Source organism: Penicillium cosmopolitanum, assembly GCF_028827165.1.
Source record: "Penicillium cosmopolitanum strain IBT 29677 chromosome Unknown utg000009l:1.0-9042332.0:1.0-9050551.0, whole genome shotgun sequence".
Taxonomy (NCBI): domain Eukaryota; kingdom Fungi; phylum Ascomycota; class Eurotiomycetes; order Eurotiales; family Aspergillaceae; genus Penicillium; species Penicillium cosmopolitanum.
Window position 1 is genome coordinate 3,958,710 of NW_026622679.1, and position 13,943 is coordinate 3,972,652.

General features: G+C 47.9%; 7 protein-coding genes across 7 annotated transcripts; 4 read left to right on the top strand and 3 right to left on the bottom strand.

The window, feature by feature from the left end:
• Positions 1-277: 277 nt before the first annotated feature.
• Positions 278-1,129, top strand: N7509_009586 (SDR family NAD(P)-dependent oxidoreductase; the record flags this gene model as incomplete). Its single annotated transcript, XM_056634223.1, has 2 exons — positions 278-871; positions 935-1,129. The coding sequence occupies 2 exons, from the start codon at positions 278-280 to the stop codon at positions 1,127-1,129; spliced, it is 789 nt and encodes a 262-aa protein (XP_056484843.1).
• Positions 1,130-1,400: 271 nt separating this feature from the next.
• N7509_009587 (uncharacterized protein) lies at positions 1,401-1,949 on the top strand (the record flags this gene model as incomplete). The annotated part of the gene is made up of 3 exons (XM_056634224.1): positions 1,401-1,437; positions 1,537-1,714; positions 1,760-1,949. 3 exons carry the CDS (start codon positions 1,401-1,403, stop codon positions 1,947-1,949), a joined length of 405 nt encoding a protein of 134 aa, XP_056484844.1.
• Positions 1,950-2,620: 671 nt separating this feature from the next.
• N7509_009588 (sugar porter family MFS transporter) lies at positions 2,621-4,219 on the top strand (the record flags this gene model as incomplete). The annotated part of the gene is made up of 2 exons (XM_056634225.1): positions 2,621-2,736; positions 2,794-4,219. The coding sequence occupies 2 exons, from the start codon at positions 2,621-2,623 to the stop codon at positions 4,217-4,219; spliced, it is 1,542 nt and encodes a 513-aa protein (XP_056484845.1).
• Positions 4,220-4,850: 631 nt separating this feature from the next.
• On the bottom strand, positions 4,851-6,035 carry N7509_009589 (uncharacterized protein; the record flags this gene model as incomplete). The annotated part of the gene is made up of 5 exons (XM_056634226.1): positions 4,851-5,340; positions 5,398-5,570; positions 5,634-5,780; positions 5,839-5,907; positions 5,982-6,035. 5 exons carry the CDS (start codon positions 6,033-6,035, stop codon positions 4,851-4,853), a joined length of 933 nt encoding a protein of 310 aa, XP_056484846.1.
• Positions 6,036-6,190: 155 nt separating this feature from the next.
• On the top strand, positions 6,191-8,587 carry N7509_009590 (uncharacterized protein; the record flags this gene model as incomplete). Its single annotated transcript, XM_056634227.1, has 4 exons — positions 6,191-6,259; positions 6,311-6,399; positions 6,464-6,852; positions 6,903-8,587. The coding sequence occupies 4 exons, from the start codon at positions 6,191-6,193 to the stop codon at positions 8,585-8,587; spliced, it is 2,232 nt and encodes a 743-aa protein (XP_056484847.1).
• Positions 8,588-8,746: 159 nt separating this feature from the next.
• N7509_009591 (uncharacterized protein) lies at positions 8,747-10,074 on the bottom strand (the record flags this gene model as incomplete). Its single annotated transcript, XM_056634228.1, has 2 exons — positions 8,747-9,565; positions 9,637-10,074. 2 exons carry the CDS (start codon positions 10,072-10,074, stop codon positions 8,747-8,749), a joined length of 1,257 nt encoding a protein of 418 aa, XP_056484848.1.
• A 2,289-nt stretch (positions 10,075-12,363) lies between these two features.
• N7509_009592 (acyltransferase family protein) lies at positions 12,364-13,943 on the bottom strand (the record flags this gene model as incomplete). The annotated part of the gene is made up of 3 exons (XM_056634229.1): positions 12,364-13,082; positions 13,137-13,764; positions 13,830-13,943. 3 exons carry the CDS (start codon positions 13,941-13,943, stop codon positions 12,364-12,366), a joined length of 1,461 nt encoding a protein of 486 aa, XP_056484849.1.

Sequence of the window (13,943 nt, forward strand, 5' to 3'; positions counted from 1 at the left end):
CTAGGCCTGAAAAAGCGAAGATTTCAGAAACAAGTACTCCCTCTGGTTGTCACTCGTACCTAAGCCGTGTCTACAAATCCTTCAGGAAGAAACGTCTTAGTAGTCGGCATTAGTATTGTGGACCCCAGAATTATCAATGCCGATCCCTCATCCAGGAAACTGTGAGGCATAAGTACCGGTCGTCCTGCAGGAACTGAATCAGACACCGCTTAATTGTTTTCACCCCGCACTGTGTGCAAAATTTCTCTTTGCCCCTCTAAGATTGATACAAATTGCCATGGAAAGTTCTCAGGCCTCCATCTTTCCCCTCTTGAAGGGTAAAGTTGCTATTGTTACTGGCGGTGCCCAGGGCATGGGCAAGGAAACCGCCTCGGTATTTCTTCGGGCGGGGGCCAAAGTGGTTATTGCAGATGTCAAAGAAGATCAAGGTCTGAAAGTTGCTGAAGAGCTTTCCTCTCTTGGAGATATTCGTTTCGTGGCAACAGATATTTCGAAGTCCAGTGATGTTCAAAACCTCATTGAGCAAACGGTCAAAGAATTTGGAAAGCTAGATGTGGCCATCAACAACGCGGCAATGTCGCCGGATAAGACATCACTCACTGAGTTTGATGAGTCCTATTGGCGTCAGCTTTTGGATGTTAACTTAACTGGCACTGCTCTCTGCTGCAAGTACCAAATGCAGCAGTTTCAGAAGCAGAACACGAAAGGGTCTATCGTGAATATTGCGTCTATCAATGCTTTTATGCCCCAACCAAATATGCCTGCCTACACGTCCGCAAAGCATGCTCTTATTGGCTTGACAAAGCATGCTGCAACAGAAGGTGGCCCAAGTGGCATCCGAGTTAATGCTATTGCGCCAGGGGCAATTTTTGTATGCTCTACCTTGCGAATCCCCACCCTAAAAAATATTTGGAAGATATACTAATCTACGCAGAGTGAAATGTCGGCCAAAGCATTGGAAATCATAGGTACTACTCACGAAGAATTTGCGCCTAAAGTGAGCAGCTTAAACAGATTTGGACAGGCTCATGAGGTTGCACAAGGATCTCTTTGGCTTGCATCAGACTGTTCATCCTACGTAAACGGTATCTGCCTTCCTATTGATGGAGGGTTCTTATCTAAGTGGTAGTTGCGGCGGATCTAGTCTAAATCTCAGTAAATCGGCCGATTGGGAAGGATTATAGATGTGATCGACGCACGAGAGGGACGGGATTTTTATATAAAATGTATATTAAAAATACAAAATGAGAGATTAAAGCCATCGAAAAGGGTCAGAATTAAGGGAGATTCTGACTAACGATGCTCGCTAAGCTCTGCAATGGCCTTTAAGTAGAAGCACCGTGACGCCGATTCCCCTCTCCGAGTCGTCCCCCGCCCAATCCCAATAAATATTCACCACAATGGGCAGCCATCAAAATGGAGCTTCGCTCCCCGTATGTACGCAAACAAACTTGCAATTGTGACCGGCTCTGCGCGAAGTAAGTTTTGGTTTATCGGGGAAATTATCAGTTCGCATATTCACTATAAATATAATAGGCATCGGCGCCGCGATTGTGCGCAATTTTGCTAACAAGGGCTGTAATGTCATAATAAACTATGCCACAGAGAGCTCGGACAATTCTGCGGCAACCCTTGCCCAGGAGCTTGAGCAGGCATACTCCGTCCGAGCACTAGCCTTGAGGGCGGACATTTTTCGGCAGAGTGCGAGAGACTCGTCTCGACCGCGAGGACACACTTCATGAGTTCCCAAAAATTCCAGATTGATATCATTGGTGGCTGTTCGTGACGATGACAGCGAGGAGGCCAAGGAGCTGGGTGAAAAATTTGGTGGAAGAGCAGCGTATGCCGAGGAAATCGCCGGTTTAATCGCGACAATCTGTAACTCCGAGTTTGGGTGGTGCACAGGGAGCATTATTACGGCCAACGGCGGATTATCGTTCAGTATTTGAATTTCTAAGGACACTCCTCCGTCAAGAGAATCGTGGTCTGATACAGCTGTTTTTTATTTTCATTTTTGCTTTTGCATCCTCAAAGTTGCATTATGTCAGAACTTGTCTTTAGATACTGAAATGCACCCCACGCTCTCGGCTTTAGAAACACAACTTGTATTTATTTCGAATCATTCCCTTTCGAACTCCGTGGCATTATCGGATGACTTCCACTTTAACGGGATCTCGATTGCAGCAATTGCGGAATGTAAGCACCTCAGCCATCACAAATTTATATAGGGATCTTATCTCAATCTGGCGATGTCAATCTGGCGATGTCGCAAACCATTCCTCCGTGACCCGACATTGACCCTCTTGTTTTCATGCTTCAACTTGGCCTCTCCGTGCCATGATATCATGACAGCGAATATCAAATCGGTGAGGGTAAATTAAACAAATCGGTTGAAAGTAAGACCGGAGCCATGGAAAAACCTGACAAGTGAAATTTAGATGCCATGGAAAGTTAGATGCCGCGGAAGTTTACATCCGCACTCTGGAGTCAATTTCCCCACAGGAAACGGATTCTGGGGTCCCCGGACCTTCAGCCGAGCTCTTCTACATAAAGAGGCGATAAATCCGAGGTAAAATAATGAGGATATTAAGATTCGTCTACTTCGATTTCCTGCGCCACTATGCTTCGTGGCAAGTCGCTCCGCCTCGCTCAGGTGTTACTCACCGTAGCCCCCGCGTTCATCACCTACGGGTACAATCAATCCGGAGTTGCACCGCTTGCCAGTCTGCAGTCATGGTGAGATATTCCCAAAAAATTGTTCATGGATGAATTATGAAGCTTATCGATCTTTAGGGTCTCCACGTTTCCGGAGATTGACACTACCAACACTGAAGGTGCGATTAAAAAGAGAAACTCAACCAGGCAGGGTGCAGTGATTGCATCTCTTCAACTGGGAGCTCTTGTGGGAGCACTTTCGTGCACCTACTTCGGTGATCGATATGGCCGACGGAAAACTATTTTCATGGCTTCTATTATCACTATTATTGGGGAGCTCCTGCAGACATCTTCTTACGGAATCATCCAATTTACGCTGGGCCGTGTTATCCTTGGTTTCGGCATCGGCCAGTTGAGCGCGACTGTTCCGGTATGGCAAGCTGAATGTAGCTCTGCCATGAACCGTGGACAGCATGTTGTGATCGATGGGGTTTGTATGGTACTGGGCTTTGTGATTACGAACTGGGTGGATTATGGCTTCAGCAAGACTACTGGTGAGACACAATGGCGGGTGCCGTTAGCGTTATCCTTCATTTTCCCCCTGATCATTCTCGGGTCCCTCTCCCTACTTCCAGAATCACCACGGTGGCTCGTTTATGTGTCTAGGAAGGAAGAAGCTACGCAGAGTCTTGCAGCATATCGGGGTCTTCCCGTTGATGATGAAGCTGTACAATCGGAGATTGCTAGCATAGAATCATCACTGGAACTCACATCACAATCGAAAAGCCTCACTCTGCGCGCGCTTTTCTCTGGAAGTGACGAGGAACGTCTCCTGTATCGGTTTGGCCTCTGCCTATTGATACAATTTTTCCAGCAAATGTGCGGTGGCAACCTGATATCCACTTACATCTCCACGATCTTTAGAGAGAATCTCAAGTTGGATGCAGAGCTCTCCAGTATTCTTGGATCGAGTGCACTCACATGGAAGTTTGTCTGCAATTTTATACCTTTCTTTGCAATTGACCGTCTGGGCCGGCGCAAGTTGTTTATCGTCAGCGGGGCTGGCATGTGTCTGTGTATGACTGTCTTGGCTATCACAACTAGCTTTGGCGATGCCGGTACAAGCCTTTCAATCGTCTCAGTGGTCTTCATTTGGCTCTTCAACATGTTTTATCCAATTGGATTCTCCGGGGCCAACTTCGTCTACTGCACCGAAGTCGCACCGATGCGTCTACGTGTCGCCATGTCCGCTGCATCTACGGCGAATAAGTGGCTTTGGAACTTCGTTGTGGTGATGATAACCCCTGTCGCTCTAGACACAATTGGCTGGAGATACTATATCCTGTATGCCGTGATCTCGGCTTGCATACCTGTTGTCGTTTATCTATTTTACCCTGAGACAATGGGGCGCAGTCTGGAGGCCTTGGATCATGTTTTCCGCGATGCGCCCTCCCCATGGCACGTTGTGTCTATAGCGAGGAACCTTCCCCAGGGGGATATGGTAGATATAGTAACGCAGACAGCAAAGGAAAAGAGGATGATGGATCACAAGGAGCATGCTTGAACTGCACTGTCCCGACCGTGACATGGCAATACAAACCCTGAACGTTACCTCATGTTTTGTTTTTTGTTTTTATATGATATCTATTGCAATGGATGCTTTTATCTGACCCTTTGCTATGGTGTTTAGTGGTTTTTCTGCGATAGCTATTTCGAAACGTAGTGATTGGCACGATTCATAAAGCCCTCATTTCAGGGTTCGAAGGTCACAACCTTAGAAACCTTGCAATACATACGCCCATATGGATTTCCATGGTTTCTGAAGGGCGAAATTCATAGATTCATCAATACAATGGCACCTAAGAAATGAGGATTCCCAACGCAACGTGTCTAGCACTCGTTGTATGGGAATCTCTAGTATATCTTTCGAACTAGGTATAGACATGGAGGGAAGATATAATTGAGGTTAAACCGCCTTCAGCTCCTCGAACCACATAAATTCACTTGAAGGTAGTCGATAACTACATTCCTTTTCATTCTTCTGAATAAAAGATCAAATTCACTCCTTTTTTGTTATTGCTCGGTTCTGTTGATGCGGTTGGAGATGGAATGTCAAACGTATTCGATTCGTTTATCTATGTAAGTCTATAGGGAAGGTACTTTATCAAGGCCTTTTGATACAACTGTATATGAAATTAGTATGAGATTGAGCTTTCTGACCGTCCATATGATATAGACGAAAGCAGAGCCGCCATCTCCTCATATACCGAGAACACGATGCCACCACTCAACACCAATCGGCCTAGACGCATGGTACTGCCCTTCCAGAAGCCCCGGACGCCATAATCACGTAGCACGCTGCGTACCGCCTGGTCGATACTAGCTCCCTGGACACCTTGGGCTCGTGTTTTGATAGTATCAAAAGGCTGAGTGGCGTAGACTGTTATGACTCCAGCCAACGCCCCCACACTGAAGTTTGTGACGACGCTGGGCGCAATACCTTGTGATTTGGTCATCTCTTTGAGAATATTATATGTTCCCATGCGGACGGCAGATGTAGCCGATTGCTTGATCGTGGTTGATACCAAGCCGCGATAGAGCTCAGAAGGGCCGTGGCTTTGAACTAGCATAGTCACCGCATGCAGACTGGACCGAAATTGTCGAGCATTTTTGGCGTCATCGATTCTGTGACAGATTTTCTAATTAGTCTCGTTTCTCAACTTTCGAGGTGGGTCTACAAACAATGCGGTTTTGATTCTCTCGGTTGGTGTGACAGCCAAAACACTCTCGACAGCACCCGCGACCATTCCGGCTAATATACCACGGCCAGCAGAGAGCTTGCCGCTATCATCGGCCAAGGCATTGCGAATGGTGTCGTACGATAGAAATCTTACCCCTGCTTTCGCAGTTGTACCCTAATAAATTTCGTGAACATTAGTTAAATTACTTTCTTCAAAACTCGCCAAAGAGAGACCAACCACGATAAGGGTTGAGCATCCGGTATAGAGTGCTCCAATTCCCTCTTTTTGGGCGACATGAAGAATGAGTCGTAGGGGATTCGATGGGCTTGTTCCCGCGCCTTTTTGGAGAAGCTGGACGCGGGTTTTTGAATATTCGAAGGGGTACTGAGATTTTTTAGAATTTGAACCACGGTTGTGCTCTCTTGATTTCGGAATTCCTTACAGTCACTGCGGCTTCCACTCCTCCTGCAACTCCTCCGGCTGTCAAAGAGACCCACTGTGGGGTATATTGCTGGGATTGTCAACCGTGACCTTGGAACTTCAGGTCTTCCCCTCATCTCCATGGGGTTTAACGGAACAAATTACCCGTTGCGATTTTGCCTCAGTGGGCTTTGAAGAGAATGAACCTTGTTCTCCCATATTTTCGAAATACCAAATGGTAGTGAAATCTGTTGGTCGAAACCTGGACTTATAGCGTCGGAAGGCCGGAACCAGAGTTGCCGCGGAGAAAAGCTCTCTTTAATAGCCGAACCCCACGGATCCCAGTCAATTAATTCCATGCGACATTTTACTCCATGGAAGACACAACCCCGCATAAGTCCCGCAGGGCTGCTAAGGCATGCGCCTTTTGCCGGCAGAGAAAGGTAGGACTGCCGTGGGCGGAGATTCCAGACCTCTACTAACGGAATGCAAAGCTGCGATGCAATAACGAAAAGCCTGCCTGCTCCAGTTGCAGGGGCCACGGAAAGGAGTGTATCTACACAGTTGGTCCCAAGCGCCCGAGGTATTTGATCTACTACTTGCTGGCAGCCACAGACTAGAATGCACACTCGCTGACATGTTAGAAGGCCTTCAAAGGCACAGCTCTCTCGCTTAGAGGCAGAAAACCAGCAACTACGTCAGCAGATCACCGCTAGCGAGCTTCGTTCAGAGAGTGCAAGCACCCCTACGGAAACGAGAACCAGCGACCCGCGGCCAGAATCGCAAGAGCCCCAACCCCTCGGAGTCATTCCGCGACGACCGGATGTTGGAAAACACACACCGAGCGTTGACCCGGCACGGTCAACAGTATCGCGGATTTTCATTTCTCCCAATGGTGACTCAAGTTACCATGGACTCACAAGTGCTTTGTTTGACGATGCACCACTGGACCGACGCAGCCAAATGCGGTCGACCGCTCCTCAGGTTCCTGTGGAGCACATTCAAAAACGACTGATGGGGGAATCGGCCTATCAGCGTAAGTCAATTATATCTAGGAAAGGTGGACAAAATCTTACATTATTCTAGGGCAATTAGAGATGATGAATATGCGGGAGGGGAGGCTCGACTTTGATGGTGTCGATCCAGAGTTAGGGATGCATCTACTCTCATTACATTGGAACCGCCAGCACCATTCCTTCTTGATCACCTATCGCCCGGCATTTATGCGGGATATGGCCACCAATGGACCTTACTTTTCTAAGCTTCTCTTGAACGCGATATACTTTGGAGCATCCAAGTTTAGTAATCGCCCCGAGGTACGCCGTGACCCAAACGATGTCCGCACGGCCGGTTGGACATTTCGTATGAGAGTCAAGGAACTGCTGGGCAGTGCTCTTGATCGCAGTGAAATTACAACCATACAAGCACTGCTTGTGATGACCAGCTCCTTATTTGCCCTTGGTGACGAACGAAGTGCCGCATGGTTATATGCCGGAACAGCTTTTCGGATGATCATCGACTTGGGTATGCATGTGGATGCTACGATGTTGATCAACATGCGTCAACTCTCGGATGAGGACCTGGAAATTCGTCGGCGTGTGTTCTGGGGAGCCTTTGTGGTTGACAAGGTCCAAGCACTTTACCAGGGCCGGCCAGCCACCCTGCAAGACTTTGACACAAAAGTGTCGCTCTCCTTTCTGGACCACTATGAAGAGCTGGAACACTGGCAGCCGTTTGCTTATTCGGACGCCCAATCCTATCCCGGGTCTCCCGCTTATAGTGTTTCCACGTTTACGGAGTTGTGCAAGCTTTCCCTGATCTTGAATGGCATCTTGAACAAAGTTTATTCAGAAAGAAGCTCGAATCGAACTCCGGAAGAGCTTATGGCAACCCTCAGCTCCTTGGACGCACAGTTACGAAGCTGGCAGCATGGGCTTCCTCGTCATTTACAATTCAGCAACAACACGGCGCAGACAACACCACCTCCCCATGTCATCTCCCTTCTATCGCTGTACAATGTTCTATTAATTCTTCTCCATCGACCTTTTGTTGCAGAAGGGCATCTGCATACTACCGATCCATCAGTGGCAGTTAGCTCATTTACCACCTGCACTGTTGCTGCAAACCGAATTATTAATTTACTTCAGGCATATGACCACGCCTTTTCCATAAGAAGAGCCCCATACCTGATATCATATGCTACATATGTCGCGGCAACGATACACGTCCGAGTGGCAGCTCAACGAGAGGGCGGTAGCCGTTCTCATGCCAGTTTGCAGGCTTGTCTCGACATCTTTCAGAAGAATGGCGAGACCAACTGGGCTGTGCGCAGAGCTCAAAATGTCATATTGCATTTAATGGATCGAATGGGGGTTGACTTGAATGACCAAAACCCGGGTTTCCATAGCCAGGGGACATTCGATGCTATCGAGAAGGGCATACAGTCACCCAGCATCCCGAGTATTGAGAACAATTTGAACATATCATTCGGACCTGCAGCTTCCCCGACTCAAGAAAATCCAGAAATCGAACCATCGGAATTGGATATGGATATGATCATTCAAAGCTTTATTCGGCAACACAGCAAACCTCCCGAGGCACAGGCTCTGTATGAAGGAGCTAACAATAACTTCCTGTCTTCTGGAATACCCCAATTTGGTACGCCAGGAACTCTTGCTCCAGTCATGGAGGCATGTCCACAGGAATGTTTTGATGACGACATGTTGTTTGGGTTCAATGGTTCGCCGTGGAACGGCATGCAGTACAATTAAGTTACTCGGAAACCGATTCCAATCCACGTCCTGGAAAGGTGAATTTCTTACAGAAAGCTACAAAGGTTTGAGCTGGGCAAGATTTTACAAAAAGCCTTCCTGGGTAGGCACATGTTTAGTGGAAGGTACCTTTACCTTGAGGATGAATTGAATATTTTCCTATGCTCTGTAGAATACATTACCCTCAAAAAGCCTGCGCGCGGTTCGAAAGACTGCTACTTTATCCACGTGAACTTGGCCATCCTTCTCCATCCTCAGAATTGTCTCTGCTTGAATAACCCCAGCGGGATGCCGAATACCCATTGGCAATGGGGACGCAATGTCATGACCCCCGACAGACATCCCATGCTTCGGCACTCTGTCGTTCCTTTTTGCGCTTGCCAAGTGCCACGCGACGGTTCCATGAATCGACATTGCCGCGCCAAGGCATACTGCGCCCGTCAACTGAAGACTTCCATGGGGCTTTCCCATGGTGAACGCGAGCACCTGAATATCAGCATCGTCATCATGTTCCGCCGCAGACAAAAACGCGATTTTCGGAGTCCCGCGGACTTGACCCGCCGTTTCTAGATCTGGAGCTAGTCCAAATTGAACAGCTCCTGCACGGCGAATATCTTCGACAACAGACAGAAAAGACGTATCGTCTGGATCAGGCCAAGATGGGTGGTCTTTGATGCATATTGATGATGTATCAACAAAAACAAAAGGATTTGCGGCGTCTACCAAACTAACTCTCACGTCGAATTTTCCCAAAGAACGAGACCAAACAGTCAGATTTTCCTGCTGCTGTCCACTGGGAAACATCCGACCAGTCATGCTACCTGCAGGCTCCATGAAAGCGACTTTGATTGGGCTCGATGTGCCATAAACACCAGGAATACGACATTCTCCATCCTCTCGGAACCTGCCATCGGGGGTCACTTGAATAGTTTCCACAATGGTCTGCCCGGTGTTGGTGTTCAGGATTCGAATATCAATCTGTATATCTCGATCAGCGGAAGGTACTTCGGAAGCGTCTTGTAATGGGCACTAGTAGTAGATGTTCTCACCTCCTCTTTTCCTAGAGCTGCCCTCACCATATTTTCATCGAGTGCAAATGGTCCCACGCCAGAAGCAATGTTCCCACAGTTCCCGGTCATATCTATTTTGGCCTGGTCTGGGGCCACTTGGACAAACGTGTACTCAACGTCGATGCCAGGGCGTTGGGAGCTCGCAACAACAGCTACCTTAGAGGTAGTAGAGGTAGCGCCTCCCACTCCATCAATTTGCCGTGCGTTCGCGCCTGCGGACCCCATGACAGAAAGTAATATTGGCTCCCAGAGCTCTGGCGATGACGGGAGATCTTTGGCATGGATGAAGAGACCCTTCGATGTGCCAGATCTCATCCAAACTGCTGGCAGCATGCATCTATTTGATGAAAAGCGGTCTCCACTATGCTTGAGTATAGCAGGAGCCTCAATAACAGAAGTTGAAGTTGTTGTCGTCATGATGTTTCTCAACCCCTGTGGGATACTCAAGATTTTCTGTTCAAGTTCAAGTTGAATAGCTAAATCTTCATCAATTCTTTAATCGTTTAATATTAATATATAATGTACTATCTCCCGTCAACATTTCACCTGTCTCGTTTCTTACGGCTCAGAGGAATCCGCCCGCGGCATCTCACGTTCCGCGGATACAACTAACCACGGTTTGTGGCATGCCACCAAACTCAATTTCATGGAATCTTTTGTCGGTCGGCAACTTTAATTGCAAAAGTGCCGGAGAAAAACATTTGCTACAAGCTGTATATCAGGCAATATTTAAGACGATGATGAAGGAGATGGCTAAGCTATCTACAACGGAAAGAGAGAATTCTTAAGCACGGCAGGTAGGTTTTGAGGCCTGAAGCCCCCCCCGGCAGTCCTAGTCTTCATTTCTCTCGGTCGGCTTTGTGATGATTCGTCCTCTTCCAAGGTTCATTTTTCAATGATAGTATTTTTACTAGTATCGAAATATCATTGCCGATGGACTGAAGGCAATAGGTAAAAAAAGCACCTGGGCAGGCGACAGAAAAGGAAATTCAACCAACTTCAAATTGCCCAGGTGAACTTGGTTTGTATGTACCTCCAGCCTGAAGAGCTCGCTGGTAGCAGTACTAGTACTAGTTAGTTGAACCTTCAAGTTCAATCTTCCAAGGTTGGAAGCCATTACATTCGCCCATGTAGGGCTGATAGAGATATCGAGTCCTGAATTCTCTTCCCGGATTAAGCCTCTTTAGCTCACGCTAAGAACAATAATAATGTTCAGGCCCCCCCTTAATCGAAACTTCAGGGTCAAAAAATAGACACCAACAAGTCTCTTGGCAATCGATCTTTACGGTCTTAATATGGACTGGCGTCGTAAATAGGCGTCATTTAGGGCGTTTCTCTTCTGATTATGTATACAATGAGGCATTACATCTCAAACTACAGACACATGATCTCGATAGTGCCTTCAACTTTGGTCGAATAACGAATTCTAAGCTATGCGCATGATAGAAATGAGGCCAGAGCGATAATCTGTTGTGGCCCATTCAAGGGGCGAAGAAGCATTGATTGACTCCGAGTGAGAGTCGGATCCAAAAATAGTCTTACATCTGCAGGGATTCGGGTATGGATCTTGTTGTATGTACGAGTATGCCTTCCAGGTCCTTAGTCCTGCAGCATGACGATGTGGCGTGGTTAAACTTAGTATTGTGATTGGCCCCGGGGGGCTGGATTGTATGTAAACCCCATATTTCCTAGATGTGGAGCGAAGTACATGTTGTCGGGCAGTGAATTGGCTGATCTACATTTTTATGTCCGAAAGCCCGTAATAAGATTTGAGGCCAATTCCTGTCGGTTCGGACCCTGACTTCCGATTGCTATAAAAAAAAGGGGGGCTTAGACGAGTAAATAATATGAAAAAAGGCCAAACGGAATGCCAAGAGACATCAGGCAGTGTCAATGCGTTAGCCCCCATCTTGTGTCAAACGGATAGTGTATAATAGTGGATGCATCATCCCTGTCTCACCCTAGGGCTGCATACATACATGTACGAGTACGTGCACCGCGAGCAGGCAACAGTCGTGTTCGGCAAATCGGGATAAGCAAAATGATTCATCCTTCTTGCCAAGAGCGCCTCGGGCTTGGCAGGCGGATTCTCACGGATTGGGCCGCCCATCGTGGAGACACTCTGAATCCTTTCGGGTAAGGATTGGGTGGGGTCCGCTCAGAGGGGTCTTAGATTCAAGAGAAAACGAGCGCAATCTCGTTCTCGGCCCCCGGGCGGTCCTCGCTCATAGGGTCCTTGCCACGTTGTCCGTACCCGTACGGAGGACCGAGTACGGGGTACAGACTCGTACCCCTAAATTGCCCAGGTTAAGATGTGTCTGACAGGTGGAAGATGGCGGAAGTACTAGTTCCTGTATCCTTTGTGGCTTGAAGGCTTGGTTTATTTTTCTATTCTGTCAAATTGTGAAATCGGATTATTGAAAATTGTTGGATTTTTTGTATGCATATTATTGACAAAATATTGAAACTGAGTCCCATAAAGCAAGTAACTCAAAATGCAGCGTGACAGATATATATGCACGAGTAGAAGATTGACAGGAGAAAAAAAAGGAAAAGCTAAAATGCTGAATATATGTACATGAGAAGATGCGAAAGCGTTGTGACTTCATGAAAATGATTCCCCCTGACAAAAAGAGTCATCCCAAAAAAGATGTAAGAAATATATGCACCGAGACACCGAGCCTTGCGGCAATGACGGGTATGATACTATGCGCCTGTCATCGGCATGGTGTTCATAGGCATGTTGTTTAGAGGCAGAGCCGCCTCTGACTTCTCGTCCTGCTCGAACATGATTTTCTCCAGCTTGTGGGCCATTCTCGCACAGAAAGGATCGACATATGTTGTCCACATGGAGGCGCAGAAGTAAACCAGGACGATCCATGCCGGAATGGAGATTGCAACGACCCATGGCGCCCGGATGGGAATATACTGCGGGTGAAGAGGCTCACCGTGCTCGTCGAGGATCGGGTTTCCATTGCCATCGGTGGGTTGACCCTCCCACGGTTGTCCAGTAATACCATAGAGACACCAGCAAAGTACGGTGCGAAGGAGAGTACCGTGGACAAGATACACCGCGAAACTCTGCTTTCCAAGCCAGAGAAGGAGGCTGCTGGACAGGAACTCCTTGGTTGTTGGTGAAATGTAGATGGCCGCAATGATGAGATCCACGCCGAGAGCCGAGTAACGCCGCCCGACGTTAACTTCAGGTGGGAAGATGTAGTGAGACGCATCCTTCATAAGTTGTGACCAGGTGGCCCACTCGGGGTGTTCGCCAGGGTATGAGCAGATCAAGAGACCGGAAAGACAGAGGATGAACGAAACGACTCGACGACCCCATTTGTGATCCTCGACGAATTGCTTGAACGCGGTTTCATAGGAAAGATCGCTGAGGAACATGCCGTAGACAGCTTGCATCTGGAAGGTTTCTTCAAATCATTCATTAGCCAGATTCACAAATTCGAGGCAGAAGTTAGACATACCGGTTTGCTTTGCAGCATTCTGGTGGAAATAAAGCAACATTCCCAAATAGATCCCCAGGCGCCAGCGAAACTTGACAAACATGGTGATGCACAGAAGAACATAGACAAGCATAGAAGCCTTGAGCAAAGGCAGGAGTGCCCACTGGTGATCATCGTACGCCATGTAGCCAGTTGTCCAAACTCCCAAGAAATTCTCAAACAGGCGGAGGAACTCTTCCCAAAAGGTCGGGGCAAGATCAGGAGATGCATAGCGGCACCACCAGCAGTCGGAACGATTAGCAGCAATGAAAGCTCCGCACTGTGCCATCACCCAAGATATTATAAGGGCAATCGTGGCGGGGAAGATGAGACGAGGCGGTCGGCGGAAGGCGCTCTTCGCCACAGAAGTGAAGGATCCAAGGGTATCTCCGTTGCGGGACTGCTTAATAGGCTTCAGAGCACAAACATAACCGGTAAGAAAGGCGAAAATAGTGACACCAAGTCGACCTTGCCAGGGGATTCGCAAGATTGGCCACTGGAGAATGCGCGGTGGGGTGTCTTCGTCGTCGCGCGGAGCAAACAGGTCATAGTCCCACGCACGAGCCAGATGGGTCAAAACGACAAGGAAGGATGCAATTCCTCGAAGTCCCTGTGCATACAGAGTCAGGAAAAAAATAATTATTGTCGACTGGTGCTCGCGGTGGCATAACTCACGTCGATCCATTTCACACTCTTCCTTGGGTCACCCTTCACATTAGGGTCCCCGGATTTCCAGGGGAGGCTGTCTACCACCCTGGTATACACATAGTTTTGCCGAATGTAATCCAT